This window comes from Seriola lalandi, unplaced genomic scaffold (assembly GCF_002814215.2).
Source record: "Seriola lalandi dorsalis isolate HSWRI2012SDOR001 ecotype SW California unplaced genomic scaffold, Sedor1 jcf7180002054565, whole genome shotgun sequence".
Taxonomy (NCBI): domain Eukaryota; kingdom Metazoa; phylum Chordata; class Actinopteri; order Carangiformes; family Carangidae; genus Seriola; species Seriola lalandi.
The window spans coordinates 2,549-29,420 of NW_019525118.1; the positions used below are offsets into that span (position 1 = coordinate 2,549).

General features: G+C 42.9%; 1 protein-coding gene across 3 annotated transcripts; it reads right to left on the minus strand.

Annotated features, from left to right (window-relative positions):
• Positions 1–1,784: 1,784 nt before the first annotated feature.
• LOC111662573 (choline transporter-like protein 1) lies at positions 1,785–24,182 on the minus strand. 3 transcript variants are annotated; one of them, XM_087176684.1, is made up of 16 exons: positions 24,031–24,177; positions 21,147–21,236; positions 18,701–18,843; positions 16,708–16,844; positions 14,226–14,319; positions 13,973–14,142; positions 13,744–13,833; positions 13,501–13,658; positions 13,150–13,336; positions 12,847–13,015; positions 12,293–12,449; positions 12,117–12,200; positions 11,900–12,037; positions 11,333–11,569; positions 10,273–10,371; positions 1,785–8,514 (listed from the first exon to the last, which is right to left on the minus strand). In XM_087176684.1, the coding sequence occupies exons 1-16, from the start codon at positions 24,085–24,087 to the stop codon at positions 8,491–8,493; spliced, it is 2,034 nt and encodes a 677-aa protein (XP_087032810.1). In that variant the 5' UTR covers positions 24,088–24,177; the 3' UTR covers positions 1,785–8,490. The 3 variants fall into 3 exon arrangements, with proteins under 3 accessions (XP_087032810.1, XP_023272236.1, XP_087032809.1); XM_023416468.2 differs by lacking the exon at positions 24,031–24,177 and adding an exon at positions 21,673–22,006; XM_087176683.1 differs by having other exon boundaries at positions 1,785–10,371; positions 24,031–24,182.
• Between the last annotated feature and the right edge of the window lie 2,690 nt (positions 24,183–26,872).

Consider the following 26,872-nt stretch of genomic DNA (forward strand, 5'->3'; position numbering starts at 1 on the left):
GTCTTCAGTGACCTGTTCAGAAACTGAAGCTTCAGCTGTTTCAGGTCGTAATCAACCACCTCCACCTGGTGTCAACTTTAACCCCTGTCTTCAGCAGCTGAGTACATTTACTTAAGTACATTTCTGAGGTACTTGTACTTCACTTGAGTATTTCCATTCCCTGCTACACAGCTGCAACATTAAAGTGATGAACAAACTAATGCATCAGTAATTATCATCCAGTCATATAACACATTACTCTGAAATGGTCCATTCTGCATAATGAGTACTTTGACTGTTGGTACTTTATTTTGAAACTATTACTTTTATTAAGTATTCATGACTTTCTCTCGTAACAGTGTTTCTACTGTTACTGCAGTAAATGATCTGTATCAGTACTCTGACCCCACTACAGCTGAACTTCCACACTACATGTACCTGCTGCTGCAGGTCTGAACAACAAACAACAGATGACATCACTCAGGTGTTTTGTACCTGAGTGAAGTTTACCAGTGCCAGTTTGAACGTTGTAACTGTGTTCTTACAGAAATATGTTGATATTTTTCATTCTGTTTACGTGTATGATGACGTTCTTCAACGTTCTTCAACGTTCTTCAACGTTCTTCAACGTTCTTCAACGTTTTAGCGTTAAAGTTTTATTTGTTATTTATTTGACCTGTTGGATTAAAACAGCTTCGTGAGCTTATTGTGTTGCACAGGAAGCAGTTCTCTCAGTGAACAGAGGTCAGAGGTCAAACTGAACAAGGAGTGAACTTTCTCTTCGTTATCAGCAAATTGTTGTTTATTGAACACAAACAGCTGATGGTACCACATTCTTTTACTTATGCTTTATAGATCAGTTATGGATCATCAATAAGAACCGGTTCTGTGTTGCCAGGTTGTGGTAAATCCTCCTCCTGCAGAGAATCTGTCTTTTTATCATTAATTCATTGGAGACGTCTCCCAACCATCAAGTCAACAAAGGGTAATGAATTTCTCAATTTGTAATAAACGACCTATAAATGTTAATTAATAATAATCCATAAGGTCTGTAGCTGTAAATGTTAATAAGCAGTTTATGAATGGATCTGTGTCCAGATGTCCTGCAACAGTTGGAGACGTCTCCTGATAAAGAAAGATAAACTGTCCTCAACCTGTTTTTCTTACAGCTGATGATCTGAAACCACTGTTAGCGCTGTTAGCTTCATGCTAACTAGCACATCTCATCTGAGATAAAAAGTTTCATTCAACCTTCTGTCAGCTAATGTTGTCATTTCATAAACAGGAGATGCTAGAGGCCGCTAACTCAAAATTACTGAGATAAAAAACGCTAATGCTAACATAAGCTTAGCTGCTAACATTGGCTAACAGAAGTGTTAACTTTCTGCCTTCATAAGGTTCCAAATAAAAACAACAGGTAGAAACTGAATCACAGTTTTTAATAAGAATGAAGCTCATGAATAACTTCAACTGTTTATTTTCGCATGATAACCACTGAACTGCTGGTTAATGTTTTTGTATTGTTGTTGTACACATCTGTATTTTTGTACATAAATATTCTGTAATTTAAACTTTTTGTGTTGGATTCGATTTTCTTACGTGATTTTTAAACTGTAGGTTTTTATGCCTGACTATGCTACGTATTTCTGTGTATTTATACGTCACTATACTTTAACGTTTTATGATATTATTATATCTTACCATAATATAATCTTTTTTTAAGTTTTTTTTTACCTTATTATACTAAAATTGATTGAATACTCTTCGTATTGAAGGTGTTCAGGAAGCAGAAGGCAGCAAACAGATTAAAATTTTCCATTTTATTATTTTTCTTAAAAAACAAATATACATAAGAAATGAAAAATATAAAAAATCAACCCAGAACAAAAGAAAAAGTTCTTCAATGTTACAAACGACTTCTTACTGCAGAGAAAAGCTAAACACTAGTGTCACACCTGACAGTTAAACTCGTGACGGCCTAAAGATCTTGTTGCTATGAGCCGTCCCTCGTGTGAAGACACGTCAGTCACTGAGAGACACTGAGGCGTCAGTCAGGTGACCCGTGAATCTAACAGCTGATTATTCACACCGTACGAAGATGACGTGCTGTGATACAGAGCAGAAAAACATGGACATGCAAACTGGTTCCGGATCAGCTTCTCTACAACGTCGGCCCTTCATCCGCCGCGATCAGGGCTGAGGGAAGCTGCACAACAGTTCTCAGGTTGAAGGTGGCCGTTACCACGACGACCAAAAAGTATAATTAGAAATATGACGAGTGAATGCAGAATTAAGGACACTCCAATCGATTGATGTTTGTTCAGATTTGTTAAAACATTTGTCCAGAAGATTCAGTTTGAACAAACAAAACCACAGGCTAATGCTAAGCTAACGTTATTTAGTAGAGTTGATGTAGATGCCTTCACTGCCTCTCTGAGTGACGAGCTAACCTGTGTTAATGTTAATATAAAAACATATAAAAATCTTTGTTATAGCACACAGCCGTAACAAAACATCAAAACAGAATACTGAATTTCTATTGGCTCTCGAGGATCAGCTGTGAAGGAAATCCGAGTTGTTAATGTGAAGTTTAAATTTCTGACATTTAAGTTGTTTGAATTAATTTGAACACAAATTAAAAACCAGACACACGTCACACTTTGATTGGAGCGTCCCTAACCCACGGCTCACCTGTCCACATTCAGCAGGCGGAGCTTCTCCTCTGCATGCTGATTGGTTTGATTTGATGAATGAAGCAGATTATTGGTCAGCAGTTGACAGACGAGCTGAAGTTTCATTCCAACAGTCTCAACATACGTTAATAAATATAAACCTGTCATTCAGAACAAATCATCAGCAGGTGTCTGAGGTCAAATCACCTGCTGGAGTTTTATTGGTTCATATTTCTTACACAATATAAACAATATTTTCTCATCAGGTGTGTGATGTAAAAGTTTCTCAAGCATGAGGAGTAAATAAATTTAATTAAGTTCATCTCAATGAACCAGAACGTCAACAATAAACTACAATAAAGAAAATAATAAAGATAAAATAAAAAGTTGTTACTCCTGATACCATCAGATACGACTGAAACATTTCTGTTTTCTGATGTGAACTAAATATTTCATACATTTTTCCTTTTTTTTTTTGAAGTAGCTTTTTTTTTCTTCTTTTTTATGAAACAAAAACTGGGTGAGAAGTTCCTGGTTTAATCACCATGTGATTATTAAAGGATCTTTGTCACTGTGACCACATGTTGAGCGCAGATAAAAATCACTGTGGATATAAACAGTGTTGACATTTTTACAGTGAAATGAACTTTTCTGTAAAAATCTGTTGTTAACACTTTGAATTCCAATTTATTTACAAATCGTTTCTTGTATCTCTAATAAAACCGATCAGTTGGTAATGTCCAGTTCTTTCTAAAAGCTAAGCTAACATAACCTTTGACCTTCCCTCACAGGAAGCTGAGCTGAGTCTATAACATAATCAGTAGAAATGAAGAATGCAGTTTCTAATAATCAATGAATGAAGATTAAATATTCTGTTATGTTGATATTTTTTCTGTAATTAGAGATCAGATCAGATAAAAAAACCCCTGCAGCAGCTGTTGATGAACTGATCCTCCTCACCTCAGTGTTAACGAACCACAGTTTAATTATCACTAATACTAGCTCTAAACTAGTTCCTATGTAGCATAGCTGAGCTAGCATACGGAGCTAACGTTTGATCGCTAACATTTGATTAAATGAGGAAACATGGTTCTTCATCAAAATGCTAATGATGTAAATCATATTGATTTAGATACATTTCATAAAAACAACACTGTATATGTCTAATTATAAAACATGCTAATGACATTAGCTAGGCTAAATGACTGAATAGTACTGGTTCAGTTAGCTTACGTTAACTTAATCAGATATTTCCCATCATTCTAAGCTGTAAGAATAATAATGTGAATAATATAAAGTCAAACGTACGTTTACACCTGAGCTTCTGTCACTTTAATATTCCCCTCTGTAAAGGTGTAGTCACGTTTTAGCTCAGGATGCTAAAGCTAACGGTTCCAAAGATGTTTCTTACTCTAAAACATTTAATTGGTGTATTTTATTAGTGACTCACTAGTTTATTTAACATTAACTAGTTACTAAGAACTTAGCAAGAACATCAAGTTTATGAACAGCTGCTGAAACAATCCTTGAGTCTAACAAACATTTGATTCTACACCTAAAACGATTAATTGATTAACTGTTAATCAATCGACAAACATTTTATTTTCATATCTGATTAACTGTTTGAGTAATTAAAGTAATTAATTTTTTGCTTGATTTATTTCCTAATAATTTCAAAGAAGTGTCCTGGAGAAAGAACCATGTGTTTTAGTAATTATTAGTGAATATAAAATTGGTGAACTTCCAATTAATTCCAGTGGCTGTAAAAGAAAACAAAAACCTGTAGCAGCTGCAGATATTTGTGCTTGTTTGAAGACGACTGAGAAACTGAGATGAACATTTTTAATTGAATAAGAATGAAAATATTTTTCTTTGTTTTATTTCTGTGAACGAAACTTCAGCTCCTGTCAGTCAGCAGGTTAAATCTGCCCGGCGACAGGGTCACATGATCCAAACTAAATGTTTAGAAATGAGTCTGAGAAGCAGATTTAATGATTTCTACTGATTGAAATTTTTTCTTTTTCGGGACGTTTGAACGTGAGTAAATGTGTGTGCGTGCGTGTGTGCTGTGTGTGTGTGTGTTAATATCTGAGCTACAAACACTTCATCTAAAATACTTTACAGCTACTTTAAACTGACGTCAGTGTTGAATGAACTCCATCTTTAGTGCAATTAGTTAACATGCTCGGAGCATCACGCCCTGTGACTCACTGTATCAACAGGTTTATAACACACATGCTCTGTATATGGAGACGCTCACTGTGAGGTCAGAGGTCAACTACATCAACAGGTGTTACCAAGACAACGTGACTCGTGTGACTGGAACAGCTCTCCGATCAGCTGTCTCAACCCGTCTGTTTCTCCTCCGAGGTGGAGGAGGAGTCTGGATGACAGAGGTGGATGATGGGAAACAGTCGCAGCCTGAAAACGTCACACAAACATCGCTGGGCTGAGCCAATCAGCTGCAGCCGTTACATCAGCAAAGAAAACTTTAACACAGACTCGTCAGCTGGTTGACGTCTGACTCGGCGCAGTTCATCAGACTGAGGCTGAATCCAAACGTCCGAGACCAGAACCAGAACCAGAACCAGAACCAGAGCCTGAACCCGGATCCAGAAACCTGAGTCAAGTCTAGTTTTCTCCTGATGCTGAGTGTTGACGGAGATAAACAGCTGGTTCTCCCATCGCTGCCATTAAACCACAGAAGAAGAAGAAGAGGAAGTCGTGAACAGATCCAGAGCTCGACGATGAAGAACATGATGATGAGGAAGGTTCATCCTCCTCATCATCATGGCTCCTCACTAACACTGTGAATATCCTGGAAGTGAAGATGGTGCATATATATATATATATATATATTATATTTAACATCCATCCTCTCTTCTATCTGTTGTGTCGATCCACAGCAGTGGTTCCCAACCTGTGGTCCGGGGCCCACTGCTGGGCGGCGAAGGTACTGCGAGTGTCCCGACAAATCAGTTGCAAAACAGAAATTATTACTTTACTGAAGAGATGTAATTTTAAAATAAATAAAAACAGAAATAATGTTTTTAAATGTTTTAAAATAAATTGCTCAGCTTCACTGATGTACATTATACAGACAAAAATCAGCTGCTGGAAGAAACTGATCAACTACAGCTGCTCTGAAATAAAACTCTGGACAGAGGAGGAGCTCACGTCATCATGAAACTCTGTAGATTCATTTTCTCCACTTCCTGGTTATAATATTTTATACTTCCTGTATTTAATCTGTGAACACATGAAGCTGGTCACATGACAGAGAGGACTTTGACTGTGGCTTAGATCTAACAGATAAACTGAGTCTGAATTCATCTGTTGCACAAAGCGGTTTAGTTCTTGACTATCTAAAAATACAATGAATTCTGGGTAAATTAGTAAATTAATTACTTTTTTCAAAATAAAAAAATGGCCGACTGAGGAATCACATCCAACCGCTGAGCTCCGTTTACCCTCAGCAGACACGGACGTTTGGATTCAGCCTGACACAACTCAACCTGCGGGGCAACAAGGCAACATGTTGGGCAACAGACGAGCAGCTGACTCCTTCATCTCGTCTGGTCTGAGGTGACAGAACCACTCAAAGGTCCACTTACTGGCTTCTCTCTGAGCTCTCAGCTGCACCTCTCAGTCCTTCCCTGTCAGCCGCCTGCTGGACAGTGAGACATGTCGGACCTGGACCGCGGTGAACAAACAGAAGCAGGAAGACTTGTTGTTGATGCTGACGTGGTCACATGATGCAGTTTGTTTTATTGCTGAGCCGTCACCTCCACAGGAAGCTCCGCCCACACACATCCCACTTTCTTCTTCTTCTTCTCCTCTGGATCTTCAGGGGAAACAGCTCGGACTCTGTTGTGGAGGTTTTGGACGGTGAAGTGATGGAGGTCCAGGAACAGGAAGTTCAGATCCAGGTGACGGTTTTGTGGAGACGAAAAACAATCTGACTGTCAATCATCTTCATCACAGGTCAGCTGACATGACCCCTCCTCCATAATGTTCTCCGTCATCACTGTGACTCTGCTGCCCCCGTGTGGACGGGAGGTTAATGACCTCTGATGGAGGCTGAGGCGTCGCACTGCGAGCAGCACGAGCAACATCCACCAGGTTCCATCAGCTGTCGGCTCAGTCTAGGCATCACGTTCACAGCGTCTAAACACTGACTTCCTGTTTATTTTATTATTGATTTTAAATCAATTTAATCACTTTTGCGACCAGGTTTGGATCCCTCCCTACATGTCGGGTGTGAAGCTTTTTCTTACTTGTGTTGAAAAGTGCTGTAAATAAGGTTTTATTATTATTATTATTATTATTATTACGACCAATTCAATTTCAGATTCAGATCTTGTTTCTATGGCGACTGATCTGCTGATGTTTAATGTTTTACTTTTATTTCCTGTTACTTCTTCTTCTCCTCGTGTCAGGGAGACGCTGCTGTGACCTCAGTCAGGTGATAAACTAAACAAAATGTTCAAAGGTGAAACTGCAGCTGTGTGTCGTTAAGATTATTTCCTCCTTCACCAGCTGCAACATTAAAGTGATGAACACGTGAATTATAATCCAATACTACTACACTGATTTACTTACAATAACAAGAGACTTTGTTTTGTTTTTATCTGCATCCACTCACTAACATTACGAGTCTAGATGAAAGAGGAGATAAAGGAGATAAAGGAGATAAAGGAGATAAAGGAGATAAAGGAGGAGGTTGGTGCTTTGATGTTGCCTTCATCATCAAAAACATCCACCCTGATACTGGTGTGGAGTTTGACGTTAACGTTCAGACGCAGAATGAACTTGAAATCGTCTCATGTGGTTTTCTGATACTTGGTTTGGTCTTTATGTTGTGTTGTTATTATCTTTAGCAGTTCGTTAGACAACATGTTCTCATGATGATGATGATGATGATGATGAATGAATCTGTTGCTTCATGTCTCTTTTACTGCACGTTTCTGAGATATTCAGTTATAAAACTGTTTTCAGCTGCTGCTGCTGTTTGTGGTCGGAGGCCAATCAGAGTTTTATTGTTTAACTTTAGCACCAAATTACACCAATCAATCTGCATGTGTGTGTGTGTGTGTGTGTGTGTGTGTCTACAAGTGGACAAACGGTTCTTGTGTGTACTATCAAATATCATCCTGCTAGAAAAACTTCATTCTGAAATGATCCAATCAGCTGTAGCTGTGAAGTCCAGTTTAAATGCAGTACTTTAACTTGAGTACTTCTCCTCTGTGGTATTATTATACTTGTACTCTGGTATTATTGTACTTCTTGTACCTCTGACTGTGACCTGGGTCTGGATGAAACAGCTGATGGATCCTTTACCTGTTGATCAATCAATCAGAGGTATTGATCGACGTGCCCGCAGTGTGATCAAAACCTGGTCAGCTGACCTCTGACCTCCAATCTCATCCACCAACCAGACGTGGAGCTGTATGGCTGCTGTTCCATCTGTGCACAGACTCCGCCCCCTCTGCTGACCGAGATCCAACGCGGAGTCCGGGCGAGTCCGGGTGTGTCAGTGAGCCGCAGGTCGTCTCCATGACAACAGAAAAGTGTCTTGGCTGAAGTTAGAACTGAAGAGTGAGCGATGAGTTCAGTTATAAAAAACGACATCACTACGAAAAGATGCATCAGCCGGTTTAAAATCTGCAGCGCTTCAATATAAAGTGCTTCATTACATTGTTACGTTTTTACAGTTTCTTATTAAAATATCGTTTTCCCTGGAGTGAAACCATAGTAAACATGTTACACGTTGGTAAAAATAAACATTTGGAATGTCTCTTTTTTTTTTTTTTTAAGAAGTCCCATTGGCTGATTTTGGTCAAGCTGAACTCGTCCCCGGAGCCTGAAACAGAAAACCAAGGTTGACAGGTCGTCATGGCGATCACACATGATGGAAGATGACAGGCGGTTTGTTGTTGTGATGGAGGGTGAGAAGAAGAGTATCATGGGTAGTCAGGTGTTTAAAAGCAGCAAGCAGGACGAACGCAGGATGTTAGAGACACTGAGGTTACGGGTCCAAAACCACGGCCCCTGACCTCTGACCTCTAATATAGAGGAGAAAGACTGAAGAGACACAACAGGGTCTCTGACTCTGATGTCAGACCCGATTCTGTCCTGAGGGATCAGGATTTAGACTTCGGCCCCCCCTCAGAGGATTTAGACCAGAAACACTCTCCACTGTTTTCTTCACTTTTATTCTCCAGTTCACTGGAACTAAATCTACATCAGAGGATCCAGAGGATCCAGAGGATCCAGAGGATCCAGACCTGAGGCTCAGACTCTCATCAATTACAAAATCATGATTCTCACATGTTGTTTGATTCGTCTTGTTAACTTTAAGGTGTCAAACCGTGAAGGTCCAGAACCAGGACTCTGACTCGGGACTGGATCTCAGGTCTGGAGGAGATTAAACATCCTGGTGGAGAAGCTCAGACTCAGCAGAAACTCTCTCCTCAAAAACTTCATCTTCAGAATCTGACCTCTGACCTCTGACCCCAGGTCTGACCAGAGGAGGAGGAAGAGGAGGTAGGTGATTTAGCAACCACTTAGTGTCACCATAGAAACCAACAGGAAGTAAGGCAGCTGATGCTTGTTGGTCTCTTATCTCCATTATACGCTCTGATTATCTGATCGATACTGATCAATACTGATCGATACTGATCAGCTGAGTTTACTGAAGGATCAACAGGTGAGCAAACAGAGCGCCCTCTGCTGGACCACCTGATCCTGCTGAGTCCTCCATCTCCTCAAAGCACCACAGTGAGAAAATAAGGCCCAACACACACACACACACACACACACACACACACACTCTCTCACACATACTCACACTCACACACACACACACAAACACTCTCACACACTCTAACACACTCTCTCACACATACACACACACCCACACACACAGATTCAGACTCACACACACACACACACAAACACTCTCACACACTCTCTCACACACACACACACACCCACACACACAGATTCAGACTCACACACACACACACATTCACTCTCACACACACTCACACTCTCACACACTCTCTCACACACACACACACACACACTCTCACACACACACAGTAAAAACTGTAAAAGTATAAAGATACAAAAGTAAAAAATAAATTACAAACAGAAAGTATGATGATGATGATGATGATGATGGTGATGATGATGATGATGATGGTGATGATGATGATGATGATGATGAGTTAGCATGCATCAGTGTTTATCCATTCAGCATGGACAGTGTCTGTTAGCATGCATCAGTTAGCATGTGTTAGCACACGGCGGTGACGGCGGCTGATTTGGTGGTGTTGGCAGAGGGGGCGGAGCTTGGCGTGTGCAGCAGGCTGACGAACAGGAAGAGGGTGGAGGTGGGCAGGTAGACGCAGAGGAAGAGGACGACGTCTTCGCTGAGACAGAGGACGAAGCCGCTCTGCTCCGTCAGCACCCAGTCCACCAGCACCCCCACCAGCAGGTAGTACACCTGGAATTCCTGAAGGTCCTCCCACTCCTCTCCGTCCACCTCAGGCCCCGCCCCCACCTCCTCTGACGAGCTCGTCCGCCTGGCCACGCCCCCTCCGCCGCTGTCACTCACCATGGGCTTCATCTCCGCCCCCTCCGAAACCGCTTCCTTCACCCGGCTCCGCCCACGCTCCACTGCTCGCTCCAACCGCCGGCTGCTCTCGACGAACTCCTGCAGGGAGGGGGGCGGGGCAAAAACAGACAGGTGAGTGAGGACGCTGCAGGTGCAGGTGGTGTTTGTTTCATGATTCATTTTAGTTCTGCAGGTGTTCAGCAGCTGCAGAGCGACAGCCAATCACAGTGAGCGACTGTACTCGGTGTAATCATCCAGTTCTAAAGTTTTGTTATTTTTTGGGCTTCTTTTTGTGCCTTTATTGACATCGAGTAGAGAGACAGGAAGTGACATGCAGCTAAGGGCTTGACCGATGCAGGACTCGAACCGGGGCCGACTGCAGCGAGGACTGTGGCCTCTACACATGGGACGGATGCTCATCCACCTGAGACACCCCATAATAATCCAGTTCTCAGGTCTGCCCCCTGTGGAACCAGCTGGAACCAGCAGCTCCCGATGGAGATCATAAAACACAACTGGCTTCAAAAAGAAGCTAAACTCTGGTGATCGACCGGTTATCGGCTGCAATGTTCAGCATTTTCCAATAATCAATATTGTTATTTTTTTTTACCAATCACAAAAATTGATTAATTTAAAAATCTGCTACTTTCTAGATCAAACTGATGTAGTTTAATAAACAGTCCTGCAGTAAATCCTCCTTTGGTTGTTGATTTCACAGTCACTGATATAAACGTGGTGAACAGACCAACAGAAACATCTGGACGCCACGCTCAGTGTCTGTATACAGCAGTAGGTTTGTGTTGGCGTGACGGTTTGGTTATTGGTCTCTTGGATTACTAATAATCGATATCGGCTCTGATAAATCCATATGAGTCGATCCTGCTCAGTCCTCCCGTGCCTTCGACCTTCATCCTGCACTTTAATGAGACGTTCAGTCCAGAACCAAAGACCCTCAGCTCTCTGAAACACGCCACGACTGAACGCTTCTTCTTCTACTGTCATCACAGTGTCAGTCAGACATTTAAAAACAACGCCAGCTGACTCCAGGTGTGTGTCTCACCATCAGAGCTTTGTCCATGAAGAACTCCTTCCCCGGAGTGCCGTCGTTGTACTTGGTGTCGATGGCGAAGCAGAGGAAGAGGACGTCCACCACGATCTCAAAGATGGACAGGAAGCAGTGAGCCACCAGGAAGGAGAAGAGACACACGATGATGAGCGGCAGCAGCCACTCGGCGTAGTCCCGCTGGTAGTTCAGGAGGAGGACGCCGGCGAACGCCGTCGTCGTCACGATCAGGATCTGAGGACAGATTTAGACTGTTAGCTGTTCAGATCAATATCGTTTTCATCAGTGGTCACCAGGCAACGATCAGTTCATCTAATAATCATAATCCACTGTGTGAGTACAAGGATAAACTACGTCACGACCTCTCCTTCAGAACCAGCTCCAGCTTCCAGAACTCCATGAGTGAGTCTCTCTGATCAGCACCTGAACACAGAGGCTGATCTGACTGACTCCACCAGCGACTCTACTTTCTTCACTGGACCTCTGGGAGCAGAACCAGAACCAGAACCAGAACCAGAACCAGAACCAGAACCAGTTCAGACCTGGTAGTGAAGTCCAGCTCACCTTCCCCAGGAAGAGCACGAAGTCTCCGATGGCGTTGATTGTGGCGACGCGCAGAGCATTTTCCACCAGGATCACGAAGGCGTCGCGCGCAGACGTGCAGAAACTGGTGCTGTTGATGGCTGTGGCTGCATATGCATTCTGGGAAATAAAAAGCCAGGTGAGACAGGTGAGACAGGTGAGGGCCTGATGTTTGAGAAGGGGAGGGGCTGTGTATTACCTGATTGAGATAGTTGAGGCACTTCTCCAAACACCACAGACAGCAGATACAAGTTTTCAGCAGACAGCGAGCACACGCGTTCTCCTGAAACACGTCACATGACACATCAACATGATGATGATGATGATGATGATGATGATGATGATGATGATGGTGTAAATAAAGTTTATCTGTACCTTTCCTTTGAGCTGGTTGTGGACGTACATGAGGATGAGTCTGGGGATCTTGACCAGAGTGATGATGAAGGATCCTTTAGCGACGGTGCCCAGGTGATACCGGACCAGCCTCAGGACTGAGGACAGGATCGGGGTCACCGGGAGCCGGTTCTTGTCCCTGAAACACAAAGTCCACATTGGTCCGGTTTGTTCCTCAGAGATCCTGTTGGAGACTCTGACTCTTAATAAGAAGACCACATTTCCCATCAGCCCCCTGGTTTTCTGTCCCCCTCCTTCCCCTGCCCCCTCAGAGGATAAACATGGCGACTGTGATTCTTCCTGTTCAGACACCAACAGATTATTTCATTATTTCTCTGATCAACTAAACTAAATTTAACAGGTGAGTACAGGTGAGTGCAGGTGTATACAGATGTGTAAAAAGTGTGTTTAAAAAGTGTGTACAGCTGTGTTACAGATGTTATAGGTAAGTACAGGTGAGTACCAGTGTGTGCAGGTGTGTTACAGGTAAGTACAGGTGAGTACCAGTGCGTGCAGGTGAGTGCAGGAGGACTCACCTGGTGAAGTAGTATGTGACCACGGCTCCGGCCACAGTCATCTGCTGACAGGCCAGGATAAACTCACTGATCCAGACCAGACCCACAGCGTGGTACCAGGTCAGGTACTGAAGAGGACCCGTCAGTCTGAACTCCGTCAGTCCCGTCTCCTCATTCTGGACCGGGTTTCCTGCAGGACCACAGTGGACCAGGACCCAGAGGGGACAGAGGGAGACACAGCAGACGGTCAGGTGGATACTGAGCAGGTGAGTCTGCTGCCCAGCAGGGGGCAGAGTGTCGCTGTGGAGGAGGGATCGGACTCACCGGTGGTTCCCAGGAAGAGCAGGACCAGGATCCAGTAGATCCAGAAGAGCAGGAGGGCGAGGAAGGTGACGAAGGGCTGCAGGGTGAGGAGGGGGAGGTGGATGAAGACTTTTCCCGCCACGTGGAACAGAGCGATGGTCAGAGCCACTCGCTTCCTCATGAACAGCATCAGCAGCAGCAGGATGATCTGAAACACACAGACACCAGATGAAACTGTCTTCTGGAGGGTCCAGACCCGGGACCGGGTTTTCAGGGTCTCCGGGTCTTAAAGGATCATTCTGTCTCATCATCACAGAACCATAAAGAGGATCAGAGACGCCGGGGGAAAGACACAGCAGCTGGTTTACGTACGGTGAAGACGGTGGCGGCGACGGCGTAGACGAGCAGCGCCTGTCCGCTGTCTCTGCTGACGTCCACTTCCTCCTTCACCTCCTTCGCCACCTTAGAGGAGGTGTCGTTCCCGTAGAGCCGGTGGTCGATGTAGAGCCACCAGAGGACGCTGGTCCCCGCTGACACGACAAACACACATGGTCACACTCAGAGTCCTACACACACTGATTCAGTAGAAGAAGACAGAACAGGAAGTGACCTCACCCAGGGATCCGAGGACGACCAGCGAGGTGAGGATCCAGACGAGGACGGCGGAGATGTACCGAATGATCACCATGAGGATCATGGAGAGGACTGACAGACAGAGGTCAGAGGTCAGAAAAACACAACACATTTAAATTGAAATCTGATTTATGATCGTCTCATCACTTCCTGTTTGCTTTTTGTTTGTTTCTACGGAAACCAGAGTCTGAAGACCAGATCTGATCCTCACCCAGAGCGAGCACACACAGCCCCACGATGATCTCTTTACTGGCGGCGACGCCGGCGATCAGTCGGTGCAGGACGCTGTTGTCGCCCACGAACGTCACCACGGCCTCGGCAAACTTCGCATAACAGGAAACATCCACCGGAGTGCAGCGGTTAAACACCGGCAACGGCTTACTGAGGAGAGAGGTCAGAGGTCAGAGAGCAAAGAGGAGAGGTCAGAGGTTAAAGAGGTCAGAGGTCAGAACACCTGGACGTACCTGGGTGGGACAGGAAGTTTGGGACACTTGGAGAACCTCTCAGGTAGACCTGGATATTTATGACCTGCCAACTCGTAGGAACACAGCTCAGAGCCTGAAACACACACACACACAGGGACACAGCTGATGACATCATCCCTCTGTTTCAACCTCCTCAACCAATCACAGAGCTCCAACAGTCACTGACCGACCAATCAGAAGTTACACACCGTTTCTATAATTCTGTCTCATCATTAATCTCTTTATTCATGACTCACAACATCTTTCAAAACCATCTAATAAATATAATTTTTTTCTACATTATAATAAGACAAACTGATTTGGACATCAGTTACCATGGCAACAGTCAAACAGTGAGGGCTTCACGTTTTACTTTTTCACTCCTCTGTCCTGACTGTGTGTTGTGCAGCTGTTGTCAATAAAGTTTTTCTGATTCAGACAGCTGCTGTTCATGAGACAGTCTGACTGAATATAAACAGATAGAAACACGAGGTCGTAGGTCACAGTGACTCTGACTCGAGGTCAAAGGTTAAAGACTGAATCAGCTGCTGGTTCAGGTGCGACACATGAACTGGCTCCTGTGTCCGTCTGTGACAGTGAGTCCTTTTATAAACAACATGGCCGCCGGAGGAGCAGTGAGGTCACATGACCAAACGTCTGTGTCACGTTTCAACAGTGAACTGAGTCACAGCTGATGAGGACAAACGGAGCAGAGTGGCACCAACCGCACACACACACACACACACACACGCACACACACACACACACACACACACACGCGCACACACACACACACACACACACACACACACACACACACTAGCACTTAATACAGTGACAAAGGCAGCATTTAGGCCTGTGTGTGTGTGTGTGTGTGTGTGTGTGTGTGTGTAGGCCTGTGTGTGCGTGTGTGTGTGTGCGTGTGTGTGTGTGTGGACAGCACTGTACACTAACGCTGTGTCTGCAGACATGAAATCATCATCATGACGTGATGGCGAGCGTCGGGCCAACTGCTGACATCACTGCTTCCTTTAGAACCAATCACACGCACATGTCCCGACCCTCATCCTACAACAGGAGCCGTGTTAATCACAACTGCTGAAAGTCTAAATATTAGACTGAAGTGAAAATTTAAAATTGAAAATTAATTATTGTTACAAAAATAATGTAAACTAAAGAATCCTTCATTTTCACTCACAAACTTCAGAATAAAAGTATTTATGTTTAACTAGTTCAGACTGTAAAGATCAGAGCTGCTCTCAGACTCAGACACACACACACACACACACACACACACACACACACACACACACACACACACACACCTGCTAACGTCTAGCAACAGCCTGCACGTGGTGTTCAGGGAACATCTGTAAACTGTAGCTACTCTCTCAACCTGTGAGAAACGACTGTGTCCTCCTCTGCTTCAGAGCTGAGACCAGGATCCGTGTGACACCACCACACACCAGCTGGTGTATCTGCACAAAACACCTTCACTTTTCTACTTAAGGTTGGTGTGTAGAGAAACTTAAAAGGTTTCCTTAGTTAAGGAAAAATGTCAAGGCATTTTACGGTAAAATTCTACTGTTTCCATGGCGACCTATATTGTCTCACAAAGTTGGCAGAAGAAAAAAACGTCTTAAAGAAGTTTGTCGCTCTCTCTCTTCCAGTTGTTGTGATGGAAACTTCAGCACAGTGTTGAGCAGACAGTCAGAAGTCTCAGGTCTCATGTGTGTGTTCAGGTCTCATGTGTGTGTTCAGGTCTCTCATGTGTGTTCAGGTCTCAGGTGTGTGTTCAGGTCTCATGTGTGTGTTCAGGTCTCGTGTGTGTGTTCAGGTCTCATGTGTGTGTTCAGGTCTCGTGTGTGTGTTCAGGTCTCTCATGTGTGTTCAGGTCTCAGGTGTGTGTTCAGGTCTCATGTGTGTGTTCAGGTCTCGTGTGTGTGTTCAGGTCTCGTGTGTGTTCAGGTCTCTCATGTGTGTGTTCAGGTCTCATGTGTGTGTTCAGGTCTCATGTGTGTGTTCAGGTCTCAGGTGTGTGTTCAGGTCTCATGTGTGTGTTCAGGTCTCAGGTGTGTGTTCAGGTCTCATGTGTGTGTTCAGGTCTCATGTGTGTGTTCAGGTCTCAGGTGTGTGTTCAGGTCTCAGGTGTGTGTTCAGGTCTCAGGTGTGTGTTCAGGTCTCAGGTGTGTGTTCAGGTCTCAGGTGTGTGTTCAGGTCTCAGGTGTGTGTTCAGGTCTCAGGTGTGTGTTGAGGTGTGTGTTGAGGTGTGTGTTGAGGTGTGTGTTCAGGTCTCAGGTGTGTGTTCAGGTGTGTATTCAGGTGTGTTCAGCTCCGTGTTCAGGTGTGTTCAGCTCCGTGTTCAGGTCTGTGACCATGTCTATTAAAGACCAGATCATCATGTCTCTCTCCTGGTCCAGTCTCTCCTGACATCACCTGCTCAGGTGTGCTACGAGTCATGTGACATGAGTGATGACCTCACCGTTGAGCATGGCGAACCTCTTCAGGTCCTGGTAGGTCTTCAGCTCCTCGGTGGGACACAGAGACACACAAAGAGCCATGGACTTGATTTTCCTCTGAACGATGTCGATGTTACAGGGATCCAGGAAGAAGACAAACCTGCAGCAGACAGAAAGCACAGGGAGTCATTAAAGGTCACTAAAGGTCAAAGGACGGAAAGGAGCCAATCAGGTTTAACGAGCTGCTCCTTCAGATTAAGAGCGTGCAGTCGTCACCTTCAGACAGCTCGTCTCAAAAACAAAAAACTGGTTCACGGTGACGTACCTGTTCTATAATGTAGAGCTGCAGCTAATCACTCTCATTATTGATCAATCTATTGATTCGTTTTTAATTAACTGACTCAAACATCTCTTCACACAGCAGAGACTCAGGTCTGAATTTTATTTTCCGTTCCGATTTTGTCTTTCAACGATTATGAAAACAAGATAATCGAGATAAAACGAATATTGTGCCGCAAAACAAATTTCATCCTCCGTGCACTTCCTGTTTTACGTCTCGACGCACGTGAGCGACGTACGTGGGAGTGCGTCATCTAGAGTTGGTCCAGAATTTAATTTCCTGGGACTGAATTACTGAGCGGGATATGCTGAATATATCTTACCAACATGTTGAGTTTTCATTTATTTTTAGATACTGAATATGTTTAGTAGCTTTCAGTAGGTTGTGGAAGTACACTAATGTTACAGCATAGTTGATCCTATTTATTTTTATACAATATATTTAATTGTATTTATTTAGATATTATATATTATTTTATTTATTAATCAAACTGTTAAAAAGACAAAGTAATCCTGTTAAATAATCCAGATTATGATTTTTGCCATAATAATTAACCCTAGTCTGACAATACAAAACAAATAACTGATCATCAACATATTGATGAATCAACTAATCATCGCAGCTGTTCTTTCAGAGCTGACGGTGAGTTCAGGGACTATTAAACACCGAGTGTCTTTATTCTCTGACTGAGCAGATCACACTGATCCTGAGACCACCAGTCCCCCGCCCACAGTCCACACACAGGTGAACACACACACACACACACACACACACACACACACACACACACACACACACACACACACACACACTATTCATCCTACAGCTGGAAAACATGGGTGTGGCAAAATGGCTCGATAGCACAGTCCCATCCCTGTTTAACCTACATGTTTGAAAATCAATGGACACATGAAACATGTCACCCGCAGTCTAAACCCAACAGGAAGGCCGCCATTTTTAATTTACTCTGCAATTTTAGTGCCATTTTTGTCATTTACAGGCAGTGGAAGTTAACAAGCTCCTGCTGGAGAATTAATCAATCAATCAATCAATTAACCAATCAGAGTGAATCAGATCAACATCACATTTGTCTCATTAACACCTTGACAGTGTTAAATTCACCATGTCACAGAAAGTTGTTATAACTTAAATAATAACCATGTCATGTAATAATATGATGCATGTATCTGTACTACAGTAATACTACAACAGTGCTTCAGTAATACTACTATAATACTACAACAGTACTACAGCAATACTACATTAATACTACAGTGATACTACAACTGTACTACAGCAATACTACATTAATACTACTGTGATACTTCAACAGTACCACAACAGCACTACAGTAATACTACAACAGTACTGCAGTAATACTAAAGTAATACTACAGTATGAAAGTACTACAGGAACACAGAGTCAGGCTGAACTGGGACCAGCTGACACGGAGCTTGACATTAAGACAGTACTACATTTAAATTACTGCAGTACACAACAAAGACAACACCAGACTGTACACAAATACACAAATATACAAACAATACTACAGAAATATAAATACACAACCAGTACCAGGCCTACCAGAAATATAACCACAAATATATACATATACAATAAAAAACACCATGATACCCGCCAGTCACCACGGTGACCTGATATCAAACCAGACTTACTTCCTGTCGGTGTGGTCGAGGCCACTGAGCCTGACGCCTTCGATCTGTTCGTTGCGTTGACCGCAGGTGTTGCCGTAGCTGTCATATCCAAAGACGAGGCGAGCGGCGCCGCCGGTGACGATGGTGAAGCCGCAGATGCTGCCCTACATGACAGGAAAACACCAACCGTTAGTGAGGACGCGATAAACCCTGACCAATCACAAGATCCAAAATCAATCAATTAATATTCATTAACAGCAGGACGAGGGGTGTGGTTATATATACTGTATTATATATATATATATATATATATATATGTGTAGAAATAACTGCTGCGTACTGATGTAATAACATAGTAATAACCACTGAATAATGATGTAATAAGTCCATGATGTGTCATAGAACAGTGAACGTTTTTCACAGCTGTCTTAACTACAACAAAGAACTGATGACTGAACTGAACTAAATGAAAAACTGTTCAAACATTAAAAACACGAGAGACTTAAACTAAACTAAAAAACATTTTCTTCAAAGGTCTTAAACTAAATGAAGATGAGGAGTGAACGTGAACACAGCCGCTGAGTCCTAACATCAGCTCTGGTTCTGTGTGAACACACAGAGCTGCTGATACAACAATCACAGCACATCCACTGTCATGTGAGGAGGGAGGAGAATAATCCCTGCAGGACACAAACTACAACCTTCATCTGAAGATTAATCTAAACATTTACCAACAAACTCACTTCAGTCACCTCTTCACCACAGTCTCGTTTCACTGCAGGAAGACGACCTGACCCTGCACTTCAACTGTTCCAGCCTTCAAGGACGTTCACACTTCAGCTCTATTCAGCATGTTTATAATGGGAGTCAATGAGAAGCAGCTTCACGTCCTCTCCAACCTTCTCCACTCTGAACTTGTACTGCGGACTTTCAGCTACAGACGTCACCCACACCTCAACAGGTCACAGGACGCTGAAGTATTAAAGGACCGTTCAGCTTTTTGGTGTCTGTCACAGTTTAACTTTCAGGATGTTTCCTGGTCCTCAGATCGTTAATCCCACAACTGTCCCCTCATACACACTTCATACATCAACATGTTCAGGAGCGTGGCCTCGTTCTCAAGATGGAGATACAGACACAAATGTCTCAGTCGTTTTAATCACAACCGCACCTTCAGCAAAGTCTCCTGTAGGTCTACGTTTTTGTGGTACGTCTAAACAACAGAGGAAGCTTTTTACTGCACTGCATCTGTCTGACAGCTGCCATTAACTTCCCTGATTCACATTAAATAACTGTTCAAATCATCCAATATTTCACCAAGAGTCAGAGAAACGTCCAGAAACTGAATCCAGAGCAGTGAATCCTCTGACGACCCCTCAGATGTATCTGGTGACCCTTCAGAGGGGCCCGACCCCTAAACTATGAACCAGTGGACTGAACTCTCCGAGTCAGTGGCTCCCAACCTGCGAAGTTATTGCAACTGGGCCCACGAGTTATTTGCAAAAACAGTACAATTTTGATGAAAAGATGTAATTATAAAATAATAAATAAAAAAATAAAAATAATGTCTGCAAATGGTTTAAAGCAAAGTGATCTATAAAAAAATATAAAATTACAGAAACTTTTACGTCGCCGCCGGCCGGACGACATTATGTACTGTATCTCAGTCTGAGCTAAAAGATCAGATCCACAGAAAAACTGGAGAATCAAAATGGAACAACAGGAAGAATTAAAAAGGAAAGAGAGTAAAGATTATCATTAAAATAAAACTGCTCTGAGAAGACATTATATGGTCTCCATTTTATTATGGAGTCGGATCTCCAATAGCCATGAGTGAGCACCATGAGTTGGAAAAGGTTGGGAACCACTGGTCTAAGTCTATATGATGTAGAGAGGAGAATAAAATAAGAAGAAGAAGAAGAAGAAGAAGAAGAAGAAGAAGAAATAGAATCCTAATAATAACAATAATAATAATAATGATAATAAGAGGAACAATAGGAGGAAGAAGAAGAAAGGGACGAAGATGAAGATTCATAACAATAATAATAAGAATAAGAAGAAAGGAAAGAAGATTATTAATAATAATAATAATGATAATAATACTACTACTATAATAAGATAATAATAAGAATCATAATTATAATAATAATAAGAAGAAGAATCATGATAATAACCTATCAGACACATTTAACTACTTTTACCTTTTATACTGTACAATTAGCTGAGAGTACTTCTCTAACTATATAACTACTGTAGTATTTCTACATTGTGATACAGGTACTTTTACTGTGAAGGATCTGAGTACTTCCTCCACTGCTGCTGAGGTTCAGCAGAATGAGACACAAACACAGATATTACACTAGGTACCATGGTATCGTTGTAGTACTATCACAGTACTATCAGAGTACTATCACAGTACTATGATCTAAACACACTGTGGTGATGATGGCGGGATTATTGTGGTTACCATGCCGACGCAGAAGACGGTGAAGAGCAGGAACCAGGGCAGGTCCGTGCAGCTCCGGTCCTCCAGCGGTCTCCATTCTCTCTTTGTCCTCTGAAACACACAAAAACACGGTCACACCGAGAGCAGCTCCGGGCCTGCGGGACCGGGCCGAGCCGAGCCGGTCTACACCCACACTCCGCCTGCTCCCGGCCCGTTAGCTCGGCTCGGCTCGGCTCGGTTTCATCACTAATCAGATCACACACAGCTGCACTGAACCGGAGCTCCGGGCCGGTTGTTTACGGGGAGCAGCAGACATGACGGTCCCGTTAACAGGCCCCAGTGACCCGCCTGTCCCCGGGAGGAGCTAATTGGATTACGGCTCCTGGCTCTAATCCCAGCTCGGCCCTCTCTGTTCCCGGGGACCGGTTTCCCTTTCACGGTGAAAAAATAAACACGCACCGGGCAGAGATGAAGGGCACCGGGGGTGGGGGGAGGAGGAGGGAGGACGGGACCGGGCCGGACCGGGCCGGGGCCGGGCCGTGCTTACCTCCGCGCTACCGCAGCATCCCATTGCAGTCAGGGTGGACGTGCCCGGAGCCTCACGGAGCCTCACGGAGCTTCAGCTCAGCAGCAGCGGGGTCTGCAGCCCGACAGGCGGGGGGGAGGACACGGACAGCCCCGCGCGCTCTGCCTGCATGCACTCACTGCGCAGCGGCGCGATCCCGGAGGCCGAGCCCGGAGGAGAGACGGTCCCGACGGTCAGACTGAGCGCTCCGGCCCGCTGAGCATGCTACTGTCGGTGCCTCCTCCGGTTACCGTACCGAGCGGGGATTAACGGCCGAGGATTTGTCCGCCACACTTCCTGGTGGGCCGTCAGGTACAGCGGCCATTCATCTCATTGCGCATGCGCAATTAGTGCTCGTGCCGGAGCCGAGAACAAACGGTTTTACCGGAGCTGCGGGTGCAGTACCGGAGGTGACCACTGAGTGGAGACTAATGAGAGGGTGGCGCTGTTTCCTCTGCTGGAAAAACTCATGTAGAAAAACATTTAGACACAGTTTGACTCTGCTCCTCTCTCTGTCTGGAGTTTTATTTTGTATTTTCTTCTGATTTCCTGTCAGAGTTTGACTCTGCTCCTCCTTTTGTCTGGAATTTTATTTTGTATTTTCCTCTGGTTTCCTGTCAGCTCTCCAATTAATGATCCGACTTTTATTTTGACATTCATGTGGACATGTTCTTATTGTATTTGATAGGAAACACCTGTCAGGCCATGAGGGCAGAGAACAGGGATGACTGAATGATCTTCACTAATCTAAGTGATTTTCAGACAAAGAGCTTCACATGTGACAATAACAACAACATTTAAACCCGTCATTGATTTACTGCAGTAAATAAGGTCAAAGCGCTGATATGAAGTCAAACCAGGAGCAGCATTTTCTCCTTTCCTTTCGTAAAGGAAGCTCCAGTGTTTCCTAGCTGAAGGAGATGAGCTAGGTAGCATTAAAGCTCCTTTCCTCAGCTCTGACCATGGCTGCAGCTCAGTTTGAAACTTCAGAATAAAAGCGCAGCCTGGAGAGAGAGAGGTGGAGTCCTCACACTGAACACACGCTGACATCTTCGTTTCAGTTCAACATGAACACAGAGTTTACTGTTAACAGTGTTTACTGTCATTTTACAGTCTCCACCAGTCACCACACACACACACACACACACACACACACACACACACACACACACACCAACCAGCAGTGGAGAGTTACCAAGTCAATTATTTGTTCTTGAAAACAAATTTTGAAGTATTGATACTTGTACTTTTACTGCTCTTCATGTATTTAACAGCTGAGTTTCTGTGACTGTGAACGTTTAATGTTGTGATTTCAGAGTAAAACAGGAAACACGAGAGAATGTGCAGGTGAAGCGATTTAATCCAACACTCCTGCAGTGATGGCTCATCTGACTCCTTTTATACTTGGTCTCTACCTGACAAGTTATTTATTGAATTATTGGTTATTGATTTTGAAGAGAAGCTCTGATAGAATATTTATTTCAGAGTAAAAGCACCTTGTTCATTTCATTACTTGTACGTCTGATCTTTTCTCAGCGTGAAAACAATAAAACACTGTGACACATGTCGAGATGTGAATGTCAGAAATGAGATGAAATCAAATAAAGTCTGTGTGTGTGTGTGTGTGTGTGTGTGTGTGTGTGTGTGTGTTAACAAAGAATAAAGTTTATAATGTGTTCAGATCAGATCATTAATCCTGAGTCATTTTACTGTTGTAGCTGCTTTAACTACGTCAGATACACTCAGATAGTTCAGTCCAGTGGTTCCCAACCTAGGGGTCAGGCCCCTCTAAAGGGTCACCAGGTAAATCTGAGGGGTCTGGATTCAGTTTGTGGACTTTTTTCTGACTCTTGGTGAAATATTGAATAATTTGAACAGTTGTATTTTGTTATAAGTAAAGTCAAAGTGTAAAGGAGCAGAGAATGGAAACACTCTGGTAAAGTAGTGAAATGTGAAATGTTTGATCGGAGACGTGAGAAGTTTTGAGGGAAAATGGACACAGCTGAGAGGCTGAAACATGATGAGGTCAAAGGTCAAACAGGTTTGTAAACCTCTGCTTTAATATTTAAACGTGTTTTCTGAGGTTTATCTCCTTAATAAACTGTAACTACAGCTGAGAGATCAATGTGGAGCAGCAGACACAGAGTCCTGCTCTCTGTAAACACTTCACTGGTTCTCCTTCGTTCTGTTCTGGTGTTGTGTTTATGTTTCCAGGTTAAAGACCGAAACAGGAAGAAGGACTTGTCAATGAGTCCCACTGCTGTACCACAGTAACTTAGTCACAGTCCTCCACTGTATCTCCCTCTCTGCTGTTTGCACAGAAAACAAACACTCCTTTACCTTTTTCCTGAGGCGAACTTGCTGCTGAGAGCTGGAGGACAGACGCTTGGGGTCCATGTTCCTGTAGAGGATTCCTGGAGGGTCCTGGAGGGTCCTGGAGGGTCCTGGAGGGTCCTGGAAGATCCTGGGGGTCCTGGAGGGTCCTGGAGGGTCCTGGTGTTCCTGGAGGGTCCTGGTGTTCCTGTCGGACTGAGCACAGCAGTGATGTGGGTCTGATCAGCTTGCAGAGCAGAGCACAGAGAGCTTTTGTCTTATTGTTTACTGTTGTACCAGGCTGTGTGTGTGTGTGTGTGTGTGTGTGTGTGTGTGTGTGTGTGTGTGTGTGTGTGTGTGTGTGTGAGTGTGTATCATGTCTTATCAAACAGTAGATTTTCAGTTAAACTCGACAGGAAACATTTTTGTCTCCTCTCACAGAAACTTCATTAAACTCATTTTAATACAGAATCTGTTTTCAGGTCAGAGGTCACAGGTCACATTTATCCTTTTTATAATGGACATGTTGTCAGTATTGAGATCCTTTAGTTCAGTAAACGTATGAAAATACTCCGTTCCTTCAGTATAAAATAATCCAGAGGTTTTATTTTACGCCACAGGATGCGTTTACTGACTAATAATTTATGTTGGAAATGTCAGACAGAAATAGGAACATTTTTACCTGCAATTTGGGAGTGTAAACTCGTTTACCCATTTTGGAGAAAAGTACTGGAACACGTAGGGAAATGGACGGACTTGATGATACCTGTGTCGCCGTATGACTTTACAGTTATAAAGGTCAGGGGTCATCATGGCTGCCTGACTGATCCTCAGATCATGGAAAACTTTGTGTTTGTATCATATGAACACATGTTGAAGGTGAAAACTTTAAGAGGTCTTGGGACAGGTTGAGACACTGTGATGATCTGGTTCTATTACTTTAATTGCTATTTGTTTATTTTGGTTTTAAATATGTCTTGGAATATCTCATTTCCAAAGATGATAATACCGTCTGTTTGTGTGTATAGAAATAAGTTCATAAAAACTTAAGTGATAAAAAAAAAAGAAAATACTCCAGGCCTGTATTTGATATTTTACTGATGTAAAAGAACAAGTATTTTATCGTTGTTGTTTTCGTGACAATTGAAACTTATGTGAATATTTCAAACACAAATGTCCTGGAACATCACAACTGAATAAACTAGAATCACCTCCTCCCTCACTCAGACTAGTTTCAGGTTACATACTTGAGATAAATGAGTTTTATATCCTGTTCATTGTCTATCACAGTTTATAATCTGATCATGTGTTTTATATGTAACATGAGATGTTGTGCAGTGACACACAGTCAGCTCCAAACTGCAGTGAACACCTGAGGAAATGTACTGAGTTACTGTCACCGCTGGACGGTCCATTAGTTACACTGTAGAGCCCTCAGAGCTGTGATTCACAGACAGACAGTGAACACATCAGACTTCATTAGAGAGCAGAGGCTCCTCTCGTGTCTCTGCTGGTAAACACAGATATTCCAGCTCCTTTCAGAGAGGTCCATGGGTCTGCGGAGACTCTGAGCTTCAACAATAATCAGTGTGTGAGAGCTGGACGTGTCCACCGTCTGTCCTCTGGATGGTGTGTGAGGACGTCTGTTTCTTATTCTGCTTACTTCTTTGTCCATTGTCCTGATGTCACTCAGACGTGACCTCTGGTCCAGGCTCGTGTTTACATTCAGTCCTCTTTTAACTGACACAAGAAAACCCAGTTCTCCTGCCGCAGCAGCTGAGTACTGTCACTACAGTACTGTACTAAAACACAGCTTCAGGTACTTTTACTTTCTACTACTCTACACTTGTAGAGTGTTACAGAAGGTGAGGCAGCTTTGTTTATCCAGTATTTAAATATTTTTATTTTAATTTATTCAAATTTGTTTTTATTGTTTTTAGATGCTATTTAATGTCATTTTAATGTTCTTGTTTTGATAAGTGATATTTACACACCTTTGTAAAGGACTTTGATTTGGCTTGTGTCTGAATGGTGCTATATAATATAATATAATATAATATAATATAATATAATATAATATAATATAATATAATATAATATAATATAATATAACTAAATTCAATCATAAAATGTGAAATAAAGAACTGCAACAGTGGTGCAGTTAGGTTTTGGTCCACTAGAGGACAGTAGAGGACAGTAGAGGACAGTAACGGACAGTAGAGGACAGTCCAACTCAGCAGAGACTCAGTCATGTGTCTGTCAGTCTGTAACAAACTTGTAACAGACATTTTGACTTAACTAGTCAACCAGTGAGGTCTAAAATGTTAACTAGCTGAACTAGTGGAAGCCAGAATGCTCATTAAACACACTAGTTCCTCTGAGAGTGAAGCTGCTGCCCTGAGATAAGTTATCCACTCTACCAGACTTATTTTCTAATTTAAGTTTTAAACTTTAATACAATACAGAGCAGAAAACTGTAAAACTCTGCGCTCAAGGTTCCACACTGTGTATCGTCAGTGTCACACACTAGTTTTACAGTTTTACAGACATCCACAAACATTTCCTCTTTACAAATACAAATCTCTTCTACACAAGCACAATCTTTTTCACACATGCACAAACACAAATTATTCAAACATATTTATTTTACACGTTTATAAAAGTTGATTTACAACAACAAACTTTGGAATAATTTGTAAATATTACTTAATCGTAATCACCCTAATTTGGTTAATCTGTTACTATCCAATGTAAAAGTCCCTCAAGTCTAGTCGGTGTTCTCTCTTTGAATGAAAATAAATTAATTAATAAATTAATACATTAATAAATAAAGAAATTGGTGGATTATAAAATGGATTATCCTCTTTCC

Coding starts and splice junctions, on each gene's coding strand:
- LOC111662573 (XM_087176683.1), bottom strand. CDS start 24,087: ATGGACCCCAAGCGTCTGTCCTCCAGCTCTCAGCAGCAAGTTCGCCTC. Junction 13,337..13,500: donor TCGCCGCCACCGTCTTCACC/GTACGTAAACCA, acceptor TGTGTGTTTCAG/ATCATCCTGCTGCTGCTGAT. Junction 13,016..13,149: donor GCTCTTCCTGGGAACCACCG/GTGAGTCCGATC, acceptor GTGGTCCTGCAG/GAAACCCGGTCCAGAATGAG.